The sequence below is a fragment of the Natator depressus genome, chromosome 14 (genome assembly GCF_965152275.1).
Source record: "Natator depressus isolate rNatDep1 chromosome 14, rNatDep2.hap1, whole genome shotgun sequence".
NCBI lineage: Eukaryota > Metazoa > Chordata > Testudines > Cheloniidae > Natator > Natator depressus.
Genome location: NC_134247.1, coordinates 35,406,693 through 35,423,280, shown reverse-complemented (window position 1 = coordinate 35,423,280; position 16,588 = coordinate 35,406,693). Strand labels below are relative to the sequence as shown.

The 16,588-nt window shown below is 56.5% G+C and overlaps 1 protein-coding gene across 1 annotated transcript in view; it reads right to left on the bottom strand.

Annotated features, from left to right (window-relative positions):
• Positions 1–1,889: 1,889 nt before the first annotated feature.
• LOC141998859 (butyrophilin subfamily 1 member A1-like) overlaps positions 1,890–16,588 on the bottom strand; it is a 46,800-nt gene continuing 32,101 nt past the window's right edge. Inside the window, exon 13 of the mRNA XM_074971832.1 lies at positions 1,890–2,451. Coding sequence (XP_074827933.1) covers positions 1,907–2,451 — 545 coding nt within the window. The 3' untranslated portion in view covers positions 1,890–1,906. The remainder of the gene's footprint in view (positions 2,452–16,588) is intronic.

Here is a 16,588-nt window from a genome sequence, read left to right as displayed (position 1 = left end):
AATAAGATTGGATAAGAAACCACAGTAATTACACATAATTCAGTGGGAAATAGGGAAAGGAAAACAGATATTTCTGAAGGAAATTTTTGGGAAAAATTCTCTACTTTTAGATTAACATTTCCCTGTGTTAAAAACTAGGAAAAACACATAGCTTCAGCAGTTCATGGCACCTAGACACCAGCAGACTGGATAAAAACACAAATGAATCCATCACAAGATAATTTTAGGGTATTTATTTTCAAATAATCAAGGTATGTTTAGGGCACGAATAAATTTTCAAAACTGAATTATTACATTGAAAATGTTCATAACGCATCACATTTAAAACAAGAAGTCGTCCTAGCAATGCCATGCGATGTGCCTCCCCTCATACTCTGCTCAGCTACCTCTTCAGGAAATGACATTCAATTTCTAATGTCAAGGAATTAGACCAATCAGGCACTATTTGTACACATCATTCAAGAAGGTGGTGGACAGAGAACCCAGAGGAACTGCGATGAATTTCCTGGAGCAACTTTATTTTCTTTGTATTCTGAACTTCACGACAACAAAAATATCACCCTTTTGACTGATTTATGGCCGAGAAGAAAGGTTTCCCAATAAAGCTTCACCAAATGTCATATTATGGGCCATTAAGTGCCAGTGTCTTTAATACAATTAAGTTAATTTGTGATGATTCAATAAAGGAATACAACCCCTTCTCTATTTTTTTACCAAAATACATTTGCTGTGTCCTTAGAACCAAGAACATGAAGAGCCCGACAGTACCTTGAAATCAACAGTGGACACCGACAGTACATTGCCTGCAAATAATATTTCTAAAGAAAAAGAAACTAAAAAATTGGATATTGTAGAAGTGATTTCTATCTATAGGAAGATAGCATTTGAGGTTGGGGACCGTGTTTTGTTAATTGATGTGAGAACAAGAAAGGAAGGGTCATGTCTTGATTACCGATTATATGTAGCTAGAAAGTTAAAAATCACATGAATTAATGCTGACAGACGTTCAAAGATTATTTTATAATCTTGTGTGAGTTAACTTAAATATATTGCTTAATTAATTCTATCATTTTTTCACCTATTAATTGTCAAAGGTGTAGTGCAGGAGGTGGGTGTATGTGCCCTGCCTTGCAGAGAGAACCAGTCAAGACAATAAAGAAAGGAAAAGAGAGCGAGAGCAGCTGCACATGTGTGCAGTTGTGATATTTATGACACACGTACATTGTAACTGAACAGCCCAGTCTGATGGTTTTTAATAATTATTTTGATAAGATACATATTTTGGATTTCCTGAAATAACACAGTTGAAATACAAATGAAGCTATGTAGAGAAGTTAAACCTCAATATAGATTTGAGGGAAGAATCAAGAAATAAATGTAAATAATTCCATTTCTAAAAATATGTTCAGATGCAGGTGTCAGAAGTACTGTTGAAATGTCCAGGAAAATGCTTTGGTTTTACAATAACATTTTCTAATTTAGAATCATCTTTTTTTCATATTTTGCATTGAGATTTTACGGGGGTAGAAAATTGTGAGAGGAGTGAACGATCCCCGTCCGTCACCATCTGCTACCCCTGGGCAGGGGACAGGGAAAGGTGAGGGCAGCAAAAACCCCTCGCTGTCTGGCCGTATTTCTTACCAGCATCGCCCTGTGCCAGGGGTGGAGCAAACACAGGGGGGGTGGGGGGGGGGAATCTGTCTGGCTCCTTCCAGCAGGTGGGTCCCACTCAGCAGCATGGGCAGGGGTTGCCAGGTGTCCGGTTTTCTACTGCAGCGGAAAAGGGAAACTGGCAGCGTCCGGTCAGCACAAAAAACTCCAGCAGCTGCAGTAACCGGCCTCCGCCACAGGGGGGCGGGAGGAGCCGCGGCGCTGGGGGGGGCCGGTCCGTGCCGCGGGGTCGCTGTCAGGGACCGAGATTCCCCCCGGCCGGAGCCGGGCCCGGGCAGAGGATGAGGGGAGCCGTGCTGACCCAGGGACTGAAATAAGGGCGGAGCGTCCCGGAGAAGGTGCCAGTGAAGGTGAAGAGATGGGACCCGTCAGTCACATTGTAAAACGAGACCTCGCCCGCCTCGTAGTCCAGGAAAATCCCCACCCGGCCGGGCCGGACGCTGACGGGGAGGGGGGTCCGGGGGTCGGTGAGGGCCTGGTATCCCCCATACCCCAGCCCCACGGCCCAGTATCCAGCCTCAGGTGAGCGTGTGACCCGCCCCTTCCTGCGCACAGATTCCCTACAAACCCCCAGGTCCCACTCAGTCTTGTCTCCCACCCCCACCTCCCAGTAACGCCGCCCGCCCGCGAACCCCTCAGCGCCCAGGACACAGGGATAAGTATCGAATCTCTCAGGCTTGTCGGGCAGATCCTGCCATGTGCCTCCGAATCTCACATGTTTCCGATCCTCAGACAGGACGAGGTAGGGAAAAGCCGTGTCTGGATCCAGAGTCACGTCCACTGGGGAGAGAGTCACAGAGTCAGGGCCGGGGCAGGGGCTGGTCACTGGGATCGAAGGGAAATTAACCTGCGTCCCCGTTAATCGCTGGGGGGGGGGCGCGTGGGGGGGTTGTTGCCTGAGGGGAGTCAGGGCCCGTCTGCCTGTGAGGAAATGGCAGAGGCCGGGGGAGGGGGAGGGAAGGTGTCTGTGGGGGAGGGGAGGGGAGGGCAGCAGAGGGATGGGGGAGGGGACAGCTTGATGCTGGGAGAGGAAAGGGGAGGGGCAGGTGAGGGAACACGGGGGGGAGGGGCAGAGGGGGGCAGGCACAAGGGCAATGGGGGGGGAAGAGGAGCTGGCACCAGGAGGGCAGGGGGAAAAGGGGGGACAGGTTTGAAGGGGCTGCAGGGGGTGAGGGGGGGCAAAGGGAGGGGAGGGGCAGACACAAGTGCAAGAGGGGGCAAGGGAAGGGGTGGGCACCAGGAGGACGGGGCGGGGGAAGGGAAGAGCAGGTTCCAGGGGGATGAGGGGAGGGGCGGGTGCCAGGGCAGAAGAAGGGGACAGACCCCAGGGGCACAGGGAAGCAAGGGAAGGGGCGGGCACCAGGGGCACAGGGCTGTGAGGGAATGGGGGGAGCTCCAATGGGGTGGGGAGGGGGGAGGAGGAGTGGGGCAGGCACTGGGAAGGCAGAGGGGATGTAGAAGGAGAGGTTGGCACCAGGGGAAAAGGAGGGGGAGGGAGAAGGCGCAGGTGACAAGGGGAGGAAGAGGGGTGAGGGGTAGGGCAGGTGCCAGAGGACCATGGGGGGGCAAGTGGTGGGGCAGACCCCAGGGGGAAATGGGACCGAGAGAAGGGGCAGTCATCAAGGGGGAGAGGGGCATGATGGTAGGGGTGGGTGCTGGTGGGGCTGGGGTGGGGGGGCGAGGGAAGGGCTAGTCTCCAGGAGGGCTGCGGGGGCTGATCAGAGGGGCAGATGTAAGGAGAGGAGACAGGAGAGGGGTGGGCACCAGGGGGCAGAGTGGGGGAAGGGAACAGGTGCACACGGGGGGGGGGGGTAGAAAGTGGGGTATGGAGAAGGGCAGGCCCTGGGGGGCACAGGGGTGTGGAGATGTGGGCACCAGGGGGACAGAGGGCGGATGAGGGGAGGGGTGGGACCCAGAGGTTAGGAAAGGGTGTGGGGAGGGGTGGGCACCAGGGAGGCAGAGCTGGGGGGGAAGGAAGGTCTGACACCAGGGGATCCAAAGTGGGTCAAGGGAAGGGGTTTTCACCAAGCAGACAGAGGGGGCAGAGGAAGGGGCAGGCACCATGGAGGCAGATGGGGGCAAGGGTAGAGATGGGCCTCAGGGGGGCAGAGGAGTGAAGAGAGGGGCTGGTACCAGGGAACTAGAGGGGGGTGAGGGGTGCAGGTGTTAGGGAGGCAGAGGGGGCAACAGGAGGGGTGGGGGGAGAACTAAGGGGAAGGTGGCAGGGGGAGGAGGTACAAGGGAAGGGGCAGGCACCAGGGGGTGGGGGGGCAAGGGAAGGGGCTTTTGCCAGAGGGTGAGGGGAGGGATGGGGTCAGGGATAGGCATTGGCAGGACAGAGTGGGGGAGAGGTGGGCACTGGGGGGCAGCGGTGTGGCATGGGATGGGACAGGCACTGGGGCAAATGAAGGGTGAGGGAAGGGTGGTCATCACGGGGTAAGAGGGCAAGGGAAGGGGTGGGTGCCAAGGGGCTAGAGGGGCACAAGGGGAGGGGTGAAAGTCAGGGGGTTGAGGGGACAAGCAGATGGGCAGGCAGCAATGGGGCAGGGGGAGGGGCAGGCACCAGGGGGCCAGTGGTGTGGAATGAAAAGGGGCAGGCACTGTGGCCAACAAGGGGCAAGAGGAGGTATTGGGGGGTAGAGGGGCCAAGGGAAGAGGTGGGTTCCTAAGGGGCAGGGGGAGGGGCAGGTGCTGGGGGACAGAAGTGGGGAAGGACAGGGGAGGCAAAAGGAGGGAAGGGGGAGGGGAGCAGTGGGTGCTAGGAGAAGGATGGTGTGAAAGCAGGGGTAGGCACCAGGAAGGCAGGGAATGGGGGAAGTCATGGGTGATGGAGACAGAGGTTGGTGTGTGTGGGGGGGCACCAGGGAGGAAGGGGGCACAGGGAGGGGCAGGTGACAGGGGGACTGAGGGGGGTGAGCAGAGGGGCAGACACAAGGAGGGCTGAGGGGGGAGGGGTGGGCACCAGGGGGCAGAGAGGGGGGAGGGGAGAGGCAGGGCAGGTGGGGAGAGGGTGTTAGGAGAGGGGGTTGGGAAGGGGCAGGAGCCAGAGGGTCAGAGTGGAGCTAGAGGAGGGGTGGGCACAGGGGGGCGAGGGAAGGAGCGGGTGTCAGGGGGGCGGAGAGGATGCGGAGAGGGGCAGGTGCCAGGAGCGCTGAGGGGAGTGAGAAGAGCAGGAGCCAGGACAACAGAGGAGGGTGAAAGATGGGGTGGGCACTAGGGGCAGATGGGGGGTGAGGGGAGAGCTGGGATTCATGAGCAGGGAGGAAAGGGGAGAGCAGAGGCCAGGGAGTAGGGGAGTGAAGTGATGGGTGGGCACCAGGTGCAAAGAGTGTTTGGAAGATGGGGCAGCTGCCAGCCCAGGAGGGCAGGGTGAGAAGGGGGGTGGGTTCCAGGGGGGCAGGGGTAGGTGTACGGCTGGGGCATGTGACAGGGCAGGAGGCATGTGACAAAGTGGGTGGAGTGGGGACCATGGGAGCAGAAAGGGGGTGAAGGCAAGGAGTGGGGCAAAGTGGAGCCATGGAGGATAGAATTAGGGGCCAGGTGGGCACAGAGGTTGAGGGAAGGGGAAGTGAGGGGCAGGAGCTAGGGGCCAGAGGGCAATGAGGAGATTGGCAGGTGCGGGGGCAGAGAGGGGTGAAGGGGGCAGGCCTGCATCTCTGTTGCTTTGCGGCCATGTGTGGTTGGTTTGTTACTAAGAGCAGGTCGGCGCCGTCCCCACATACACTGGCCAGGCAGCCCTGCCCCAGGGGTGGAGCTGGGACTCTCCATGCCGGCCGGCCCCACGGGTACCACCTTCCAGCCAGGCAAACCGCACAGCCGGCCCCTCCCCTCGCCAAGCCCAGCCCCTCCCCCAGGCCATGGGAAGTGGATCTGGGCTTGGCTCCAGGGTGGAGGCAGGACAGTGAGGGGATGGGCAGTGGGGGGATGCTTGGAGGTGTAACTGGTTAATGGGGGGAACAGGGGCCATTACTAATGAGGCCGGGGCAGTGAGAAGGGAGGGTGCATTTCCTCACTTCCTGCCCCTTCCATCTGGGAGAAGCTGCACCAGGGGCCAGTCCCGGCTCACACCCGCGCAGCGCGTCTGCACTAGGGTTTTGCATGGGGGCACCCACATGCCTGAGACAATGGTGTGCCAGGGGCTGTAACCCCTTCTCTCACTGCGGTTATGGATCAATAATTACACGGTCAATGGAGCAGGGAAGCTGACTCTGGGCTCCCTGGTGGGGTCTGACCCACTGGGCTGCAGGGTCATTCTCACTCCCACGCTCTGGCCCAGTGCCCGTGGCAGTGTTTAGACACAGGGGTGTCTTCAGCAGGAGAGACTGAGGGAGCCCCACGTCAGACACCTGGAGCCCAGCGGTTCCAGCCCTCAGCTGAGGGGGGGAGACCCCCATTCCAATTCCTTCCCCTATATCACATGGGGGTATTGAACCTGGGGCTCCCAGCTGAGGGCCCAGCCACTAGGCTAAAGGCTAGAAGGGAAGCGGTGGCACCTTCTTCTGTTCATTCAAACTGTTCAGCAAACTCAACATGGATTTGCAAAGTTTCAGTTGATCAAAAATAATATTTTGCAGCAAATAAACTATTTGTCCAAAACATTTCACCCAGCTCCACTTCAAACCTGTCTGAGCAACTTAGGAGCCTAAACCCCAGTGACTTGAAATGAGTGACTGTCAACATCCCCAGCAACGCAGAGTTACGGGCTCAGGACATCAGCTATGAAACACTCCAGAGCTGCTGTTAAATTTGCCCTGGGTAGGAAAATTCCCCCCCCCCCCCCCCGCTCCTGATCTCACCCCAAAAATCAGGCTGAAAATGGAGTCTCGGCTCCAGCCTGAACTCTCTGCTCAGAGCGATTTGTCCCCTGGACTCTGCGAGCAGCACAGACCCTCTGCAGCTGCACCTGGGCATCTCCCAGAGCGGATAATAAGGAGAGTGGTCACTTTGGATAAGCTATTACCAGCAGGAGAGTGAGTTTGTGTGGGGGGCGGGCGGGGGGGGGGGGGTTGAGAAAACCTGGATTTGTGCTGGAAATGGCCCACCTTGATTATCATACACATTGTATGGAGAGTGGTCACTTTAGATAAGCTATTACCAGCAGGAGAGTGAGTTTGTGTGTGTGTGGAGGGGGGGTGAGAAAACCTGGATTTGTGCTGGAAATGGCCCAGCTTGATTATCATTCACATTGTAAGGAGAGTGATCACTTTAGATAAGCTATTACCAGCAGGAGAGTGGGCCTGGATCCCAATAGTACCAGCAGGAGAGTGGGGTGAGAGGAGGTATTTTTTCATGCTTTTTGTGTGTATATAATAAGATCTTCTGCACTTTCCACAGCATGCATCTGATGAAGTGAGCTGTAGCTCACGAAAGCTTATGCTCAGATAAATTGGTTGGTCTCTAAGATGCCACAAGTACTCCTTTTCTTTTTGCGAATACAGACTAACACGGCTGTTACTCTGAAACCTGTCATAGAATATCAGGGTTGGAAGGGACCTCAGGAGGTCATCTAGTCCAACCCCCTGCTCAATAATGGTCCTCAGAGCCCCAGGGGCTCAGGTGTCTCCATCTAATGACTGCGCCAGCCACCCCCCTCGCTCTAATTAACCGGCCCTGGGTCAGACACGCTGGCAACTTTCACACCCAGACTCTAGAGATACTTTGGGTTCATCTACACAGCCCGCGGCAGCAAGTCTCAGAGCCAGGACAACAGGCTGAGGTTTGTGGGGCTCTTGCTATGGAGCTAAAAATAGCCCTACAGACCTTCTGGCTCAGGCTGGAGCTGGGGCTTTGAAGCCCAGGGAGTAAGTGTGGGGTTCAGACCCAGGCTCCAGCCCCAGACATAACATCTACACAGCTGTGTTTAATGCTGTAGCACAAACCCCAGAAGCTGATGTCTGTCACCCCGGCTCTGAGACTCGCCCAGAAGGGCTGACAGAGCAGCACGGCACAGACACCTTCCATGCTGGAGGGACATTCACTCTCCCAAGCTGATGTCTGGAGGGCCAGCAACAGCCAAGGGTGTTCCAGCTCCCATTGCTGGAAGTGCCCAGGCACCCACAGCGACGCACTGAGGAGGGCCAGTGACTGGAAAGAGTCACCCTGACCCACCGCCGACAGGGCTGGTCCAGTGCTGTGCACAGACTGTGGGCAGGACGGGCATATAAGATGGGGCTGCCTCAAGGAGCAAGGATGGGCAGACTGGCCTGGTTTCCCAGAATGCTCGGGGAACAGGGGAGTCCCAGGTTATTAAAGACACCCTGCCATGGGGAGGTCAGGCCCAGGACTGTGGGAACCCCATTTTGGGCTGGGAAGAGTTCCCCCTCCAGGGTCAATTTGTTTTGACTACACGGAAAAGGGACATGTAAAAAGATGCTGCCCTACAAGAACTTTGGATTTTGGACAGAGGGGATCCGGGATGTTGCTATGGGGCAGCGAGAGTTTCTAGCACTGACCAAAATGGGTAGCTAAGAAAGCAGGCCCTGGGATATAAGCTTCAGAGGGAGAAGCCAGCCATGGATTTCAGACGTCCCTCTGCTTACCAGGGATACCTTAGCCTCGCTCCCAGAAACAAAGCTTGGGAACTGGGGGTATTTGAGTTGCTTCCTCCAGGATCCTGAAAGGACTCCCTTGGAAAATGATCCAACCAGCAGCTTAGTGGACAGCAGGCTCTCTGGGCCAGGGGAGCCGAGGCAGAAGCTAAATGTGATTCAGCATTTCTGGTGGTCCCAGGAGAGGGGTGTGACTAGAGCTCTGAGAGGGCTATTGAACAGCTCTGTAATTTGCAGGCCCAGGTGCGGGTTTTCTTACTGAAACTGGCCAAGCAACAGGAGCAAGCCCACTGACCAGAAGACAGGCAGAAGGAGCTACTCACAGAGCAGGAGAGAAGCCACCAGGTTGTGGCTGCAGAGAGCAAATGGGTCAATGCACTGAAAAAGGAACAGGGCGTTCGGCAGAAGAAATTCTGCTCTAGCTCCCAAGAAGCCCAGCCGTTGAAGATTAAGCTCCAGCACCGACGTGAGCCGAGGACTGATGAGATTATTGATATTCAGGAGAAACTCACAGCTGCTGAATGTACCAAGCGCCAGGCACCATCCCACAGGGAGGAAGTGGCAGTTGGAATCGCCAATACCCCTGGTCAAGGAGCCCGGGCCCTAGAGGAGAAGCAGCACCTGGAGACGGGAATAGTTCAGCCAAGGGAGGAGCAAAGCAACAGGGAGATGGGGAACAACAGTCTCAAGACAGCCAATACACAGGCAGCCAAGGTAGAAAATGAGCCATGCAACAGGAAAGTTACCCAGGAGCCAAAACGGCAAGGGCTTGAACAAGCCCTAGGCCTTGGAAGGAGGGGCCCAGAAAGGGCTGCAGGATGTGAGTGGTGTGGCTGGGAAACTAGAGGAGGGTTTGCTGGGACACAGGAGCCTGCCACACTGGTTAGAAGAAAGAAACCTGGAGAACTTGAAACAGAGGGTGTCTGCAACTGAGCTGGGAGGTGAGATTCCCAGCTCACGTAAACGTACCTGCACTAACTCTGCTCAGGCTAGCACACTAAAGGTAGCAGTGTAGCCCGGCTAGGAAGGGCAGCTCGGGCCAGCTGCCTGAGTACGTACCAAGGGGGGCTGGGCGGGTTTCTACTCAGATGGTTAGCTGAAGCTGCCACCTGTGCTACCCTGGCCACATGGCTATTGTTAGGTGCTAGCTCAGCTACGTCTACATGAGCTGGGAATCACACCTCTTAGCTCCAGTGTAGACATTTGCTAATAGAGGAGAAGGAGCAGCTCCTGGAATAAGTTAAAGAACGACACAGACTAAAGCTGAGGGTTCAGGAGAGGGCAGAGGTGCAGCCTGAGGGCTCTGGTGTGTGCAATAAGAGAGCCCAGCAATAAATCACCAGGAGGTTGCATTTACACAGGGGAGTGCAGTGATGCTGCGGGTGTCCTGGGAGGCTTTTTAGGGGAACAAGTGGATCAGTCACTGAAGCGCTGGATGTTGACGGGCACAGATACAGAGGTGCTGGCTACAAAGGAAGCTGCACTAGTGGCCATGTCCTCTACAGCGACCCAGCAACCCCACCCACAATGGACTGGGAAGAGCTAGAAGAAAAGGTTGCTGCAGCTGAGGGGAGCAGGGCAGAAGGCCTTGCACAGCTGAGCACTCTCAAGGCCCAAAGGCTGAGGCCCTGCAGGAGCTAGAGGGGATGCGCTGACAAGGGACTGGATCTCAGCCCAAGCCATCCAGCGGGAATGGGAGCAGGAGCACTGGAAGGAGCCCATCTCAGCACTGGAAGGCAACCAGGGAACAGCAGCGTTTGTTGTTGCAGAAGGAGCTGACTAAGCTCCAGAACCAGCTTAAGATCGAGTGTGGAATGAAGCCCGGCTCTGGGACGCATACGAAACAGGAGAGCCCAGAGGCCTTGTAGAAAGAGATGAAATTATGTCAGAGAGAGAAGGCGCAGCTTCTCCAGAAAACAGAGCAGCTGGGCAGTGAGCTACACCAGCCGGCTGGAGACAAGAACAGCGCTGTGGTGGGTGCAGAGATACAGGCCAATCGTGTGGAAGATGGACTGTCTGAGGTGGGGATTCCACCTGCTGGAGGGAAAAGCCACCATAAAAACACACGTCCAAGAGGAAGTTGCGATAGAAAAGGAAGAGACTGGGGACCTCTCCCCCCCAGAGACCTGAAAGAGGAACACAAAGCCCGAACCAGAGCTGGGCTAAAATGAAGTCCATCCTACAGGAAAAGGGGAGGAGCAGAAAGGCACTTTCCCAGCTGCTAACATTACACCCAGCCATGTGGACAGAAGAGGATCTGAAATGTGCTCCCAGCTGTGCTCAGTAATAATTAGAGATGCTAATAAGGAGCTATCTGAATGAAAGACAAACTGAACTCCAAATGGTGTGTGTGCGAGTGTGTCCTGGGAGGCAGCTGTTGGAAAGACCTTGTAGCGAGGTGGGGCTGTGGGTAACAGACCTTATTTAAGGTAACCTCAGCCATACCTGGCAGAGCATGAAAGGGACTTGCGATGAGCACATCTGGTGTGTATCTGGCTCTGGGGGAAGCTCTGTAGCCAGCCTGTATCTGTCACAGCAGCATGACGGCAATGGTGAAAGCCTGGTCCTATTGACGACCGCTGCTATGGCCAGAGGGCCTGACTCACAGAGTACAAGTTGTTCTGAACTACGCCATGCTGAAGACTATGAGGGATTTTGCCCATCACATGAGCTACACAGGACTGTGGGGAACACAACTCCTGGTCTCTTCATTTTTTCACAATTCAGTGATGAGAATAAAAATATGGCCAAGGGCCTTGTAGGTTTCCTTGGGGCAGAAGGAGAGGAAGTGCCCCCTGGCTGCAGAACATCACCAAGTGTTAGCCACGGTCAAGCCTGCCTTTAGGTAGACCAGGGGAAGGGAGGTCATGGGGCCGGCCCTTTACGGGGAGTCTTTTTTTTTTTGAAGCAGAAAAGAATTTTATTTGTGTAACACTTACAAAGAATCACCAAAAAGGATAAAGCAAAACTATGCAAGAAAACAGAAGCAAACACAAGGTATAACACAGCAGCCTTCAGGAGGGAGAAGTGTTCAGGCTAGCCTGGGCCCAGAGCGGGGGGGCTTCCTCGACACTCATGGTCTTCTACCCCCTCCAGTTACCTAGTGCCACGCCCAGTGTCACTGATTATTCCTCTCCTAAGAGTGCCTGGCAAGATGGGCACGGCTGCGGGGTGGGCAATTTGGGGTTGGGGGGGGGATGTACACCCACGTGTGAAAGGGCCCCTCCTAGGTGACAGTGATGATGGTATCCACAGCGGCAACAGCTAGGGCTGGGGTCTCTCGCTCTTCCGCTCAATCAAAGGGTCAGATGGAGGGAACTGGACGGGGTCACCGAGCAGAGAACCTCGGACAGCACCCACCGCTCCTCGAAGGCGTCGAGGGAGTTGGTGGACGCCGCCCAGAGGAACTCCGCCCGGATACGTGAATGTACTGAGGATCGGAAAACGGCCCTACAATCGCAGGACGCTTCATTAGCTAACCTCCCCTCTCTGGTTTTATAAATGGCTGTTTTAGCTAGGGCTAGGAGGAGGTTAACCAGGAGATCTCGCGATTTTGTGGGGCCACAGATGGGGAGTGTGTAGATAAAAAGGTGAGGGGAAAAGTGTAGCCAAAAGCGTAATAAAATATTGGTGAGGAGCCAGAAAAGGAGCTGCAGCCTGGCACACTCTAAATATACGTGCGCCAGGGTTTCCCTCACGTTGCAAAAAGGGCAAGTATCCGGGATGGGGGTGAACCGCGTCAAAAACACACCCGTGCTCACAGCTCCATGAAGGAGCCGCCAACTAATGTCCCCGACGGGCCTCGGGACCAAGGTGGAATACAGGCTGGCCCACCGGGGCTGCTCACCCTCCAAAGGTGGCATGAGGTCCCGCCACTTTGTATCGGGGCGGGACACTAGGTGTGGGCGTGAAGGGTGTGAAGCGTGAGTGAGTATAGATATTTCCGTGGCGCGATTTGGAAGCTGACCGGCTGCAGTTTATGCAGCCGGCTCGCAGTGAAAGGGTGAGGGGTTTGTTGGGATCTACGGGGTAGAAAGGTCTGGCGGGCCTGGGGTAGAGGGTGGGCGGGGTGCGCCCTCGCACAGGGCTCGGTTGAGATAAGCCCGAGCAGCGGGCGTCAAGGCGGCCTTCACCTCCTGAAGTACGCGCCGGGGGGTATGAGGTTTGGAGAGCCCCATGCGCCGAGCGAGCGTCAGAGGATCCAGCCAGTCTTCCCAGTGGTAGTCCAGGAGGTCTCCGACTCTCGTGACTTCCGCCAGGACCAAACTCTGGCGCACCGAGCGGGACTCCGCCGCCTGCACAAGGAGCTGGGGGTTGTGTAGCAGGGGCTCCGCTAGGAGATCTGCTCCCACGGTGACCGCCACGGACCTGGTTGTTGAAAACAGTTTCCAGGTCCGGAGGAGGTCCTGGTAGAAGACCGGCAGCCCGGAGGGGTCTCGCGGAAAACCTCTCGGACAGAGATAAAAGAGCTGCCGGTCGTATCGGAGCCCTTGGAAGCAGCGCAGGAAGGCGTGCGCCAATGTGCTCCACGTCGAACTGCCTGCACTATAAAGGAGCCTCTGCAGGGCCTGGAGGCGGAAGACACGGACCTGAGTGTGCAGACACTTCAGGCCCTGCTCTCCTTCCTTCAGGGGTAGATGAAGAACCCCAACAGGGGCCCAGTGCATTCCTGACCAAAAGAACTCTAGAATCGATGTCCGGAGGTTGGTCAGGAACCCCGGGGCCGGGACCAGGGTGTTGAGCCGGTACCAGAGCGTGGACAGGACTAGTTGGTTAAGCACCTTGGAGGGAGAGACATCGGAGTAGCCTCGTCCATTTCCGGAGCCGCTCTATCACCCCGCCTTCTAAATTTTGCCAGTTCTCCGGCAGAGAAGGGTGCGTGGCAGAAAGGTAAACGCCTAGGTAGAGCAGTGGACCCGCACTCCACCGGATGGTCTGAAGCGCGGGTGGGAGGGAGCTCACCTGCCGCCAGTCCCCCACCGCCAAGCCAGAGCTCTTGACCCAGTTGACTCGGGCAGAGGAGGCTGCCAAATAGATGGCCTGGCAAGCCTCCACCCGCGCCAAGTCGCCTGGGTCCTGGACCACGAGGAGCACGTCATCGGCGTACGCTGACAGGACCAGCCGCAGCTCCGGCTCCCGCAGCACCAACCCTGTCAATCTCCTGAGGAGGAGACAGAGGAAGGGCTCGATCGCCAGAGCGTACAGCTGGCCCGAGAGGGGGCACCCCTGCCGTACTCCTCGCCCGAAGCTGACCGGTTCGGTCAGGGTCCAGTTGAGCCTAACCAGACACTCCGCGGAAGCGTACAGCACCTGGAGAAAACTCACAAACTGAGGTCCAAATCCAAACGCCTGCAGACTGCCCAGGAGGTACCCATGGTCCACTCTATCGAATGCCTTCTCCTGATCAAGAGTCTCTATGCCCAAGTTCCAAAAGGTCTCAGACTAGAAATGGGTTGTCAAAAATGCTGCGGCCCGGGACAGTGTAGGTCTGGTCTGGGTGGATCACGTCCGCCATCACAGACCCTAGCTGCAGCGAGATTGCTTTCGCTACGATTTTGTAGTCCGTGCGAAGGAGCGAGATGGGACGCCAGTTTCGTAAATCGTGGAGGTCCCCCTTCTTCGGCAACAAGGCGAGCACCGCTCGCCTGCACGAAAGAGGGAGGACCCCGCCCTGCAAAGACTTGGCCCAGACAGTGGCTAGGTCTGGGCCAAGGATGTCCCAGAACGTGTGGTAGAACTCCACGGTCAGCCTGTCCATCTTTACAGGGAGTCAGGGAGCAGCCTACCTGTGACAGGCTCCTATAAGGCAGAACCAGCCAACCCAGCCCCACCTGGAAGTAATGAAATCCCTAGGTGGCTGGTTGGCAGCTAAACAGCTAATGAGCCTGATAAAGGGTTATCAGGGCTCAGCTGAAGGGATCCCAGAAAGAGGAAGCTGCTGAGGAGAGGGGATCCCAGGAGAGCTCACAGAGCAAGGAGCCTGGAAGGGGTGCACTAGAGAGAGGAGCTCCTCTAAGGGGGAGGAGCTGCCAGAGAGGACATTGATAGAAACAGCAGCTGTATGAGGACAGAGGCCTGCAGGTAACAAAGGTACAGTCTGAACTGAACCCAGCTCCAGGAAGGAGGGCTGGGGGCTCCTGACTCGAGGAGAGTGAGGACCTTGAATTAGAGCCAGAGGCTGGAGCAGAGTGAAGGAAAAGATTTTATTTTGTGGTTTACTGGGACTCAGAGTGGACCCCAGCAGGGGACTTTTGTCTCAGCCCTTTTGGACTGTGGGGAGCAGTTTAAGGAGTGCTGAAGAGAGTAAACTGAGGCACGGCAGTTGCAGGGCTACCCATAGCCAGCTGAGGGGGAACTTGGTGGTGCCACCCCATGATGAGTCTGCACAGCTGGCCCCCATTTAACAGAACTGCTGCCCGTTCCCCAGGCAGACAGAGCCTCGCTCTCTCCAGTCTGTCTGCTTGGGCCCAAGCAATGGAGCCTGCGTCCCTGAGTGAGAACCTGGAGCAACTGAGCACAGGGTGGTGCCTCCCACCTGACTCCTGGCCTCCCCACCCCAGCTCCCAGGCTGTTCCCTCTTCCCTGCAGCCTGCGGCTGTCTCTGAGCCTGCTGCCCCCGCCCTCTGGCTTCCCCTGCCCTGGGGGTACTGAGTCCCCTCGTGGCTGGATATTGAACTGGGAGTGATCCAGGGCCCAGCACGGAGCTAGCAGGGTCACTACAATACTCTGTCAGACCCAGACAGGCCCAAGGATGCACTGGGATCCTTGCACCATCTCAGCGTTTGCTGCTCCCCTTGTGGGGCCTTGTCCGCACTCAGACCGGGAGCCCTTTGGGGCTGGCAGTTCCTTGTTCTGTCTCTGCAGTGCTTGGCTCACGCATGGGCACTATATCAATAATAACGCTCACTGCCCAGCCCCTAAGGGCTGTGTGACAGTGCGGGGCCTTCCCCATTGCACATGGGGACCCTGGGGCGCAGGAAGCCCTGGTTACTCTACCCCACACATTCACCCAGCGACTCCCCTGAGCTGCTGGACCCGGGTCCCTGGGGTCAGAGCGGAGGCAGTCGAGTGGCACTGACCAGTCAGGGGCTGGTGGGGTGGGTGAAAGGAAAAGGTTAATCCCAGTGTGGTGGCACTTTGCTGCCCAGCCCTGGCTGGTCTCTGCCCTCCGGGTGCAGCACAGGGGGTGTGTCTCTGAGCAGGTCCCTGCCCACTCACCCGGCCATTTGCCCCAGACGCAGAGAACCCAGGTGCCGAGGGAAGGAGCAGCCCCAGCAGAGCCCATTGGCCCTGGTATGGGCGGAGCCTGCGAGCGTGGCAGCAGCAGAGAGGGGGCTCAGCTGTTCAGAGCAGCAGGGTCCCCACCTGCAGGGGAGGGGTCAGCGCTGGGACAACAGGCCGGGCTGGGTCAGGGGCTGGGAACTCTGGCCGCGAGAGCGCGGTACCAGCACCCATGGCCCTGGCCAGCCGGGAACAGTCAGCGAGTCTCTCAGGACCTGGGACCCTGCCCAAGACAGGGCAGCTGGGGTTGGGGGGCCGCAGGAGGCTCCCCAGGGGCTGGAGATTCCCTCGAATGAGGCATCAAGGAGACGGGCTCAGGAGCCCGACAGGCTCAGGGGCCAGGGGTGTGGAATGGCCCAGAGACCCCAGCCATGCCCAGGGCCCCGTGGCCATAGACTGCGCTGGGCTGGGGGCGGGGAGGGAAGCAGGGCTGGCAGTGCCAGGGGTCTGAAATAACCCAGAAGGAGCATTTGGCCTTGCTGACTCTAGTCTTGCCCTGCCATTCTGTCCTGATCACTGCCACCAACTCCACCTCCTCCTCATCACTCTGGCCCACCACATAAAAAACAATGGCTCACGTTTTAGGTTCTTTTGCAACAAATTATCTAAGTATATGAATGTGCCGATGGATGTTCTACAGCATCTCTGTCTACCTGCCTGAGCTGGGGTGTCTGTGACTTTGCTAAATGTGTTAATAAACTATTTGTAAATCTAAGAGAGTTCCTACAGTGTGAGTGTTGCAGCTGTGCACAGTGGGGTTCCCAACCATGTAACGATTTAAATAATAATGGGCCTGATCTTGGGACAAAAACCAGTCAACCCTCAAAGTGACAACTACAAATTCGTAAGTAATCAGTATAATCGATATAGAATCTCTAGATTGGGCTACAGGCCCCCTCACACCCACTGCCGTCCCCTTCACTGGCTCCACTCCTTGTCCCCACTCCCACCCACTGCCCTGCCCACCCCTCACTTGACACCTCCTGCTGCTCCCTGATTACCAGCCCCACTCACCCTCCTTCTCCCTTTGTTCCCTTCTCCCACCAGCTCCCCCTACACCCTGAACAAACTCTCTGCTGCTGAGCATC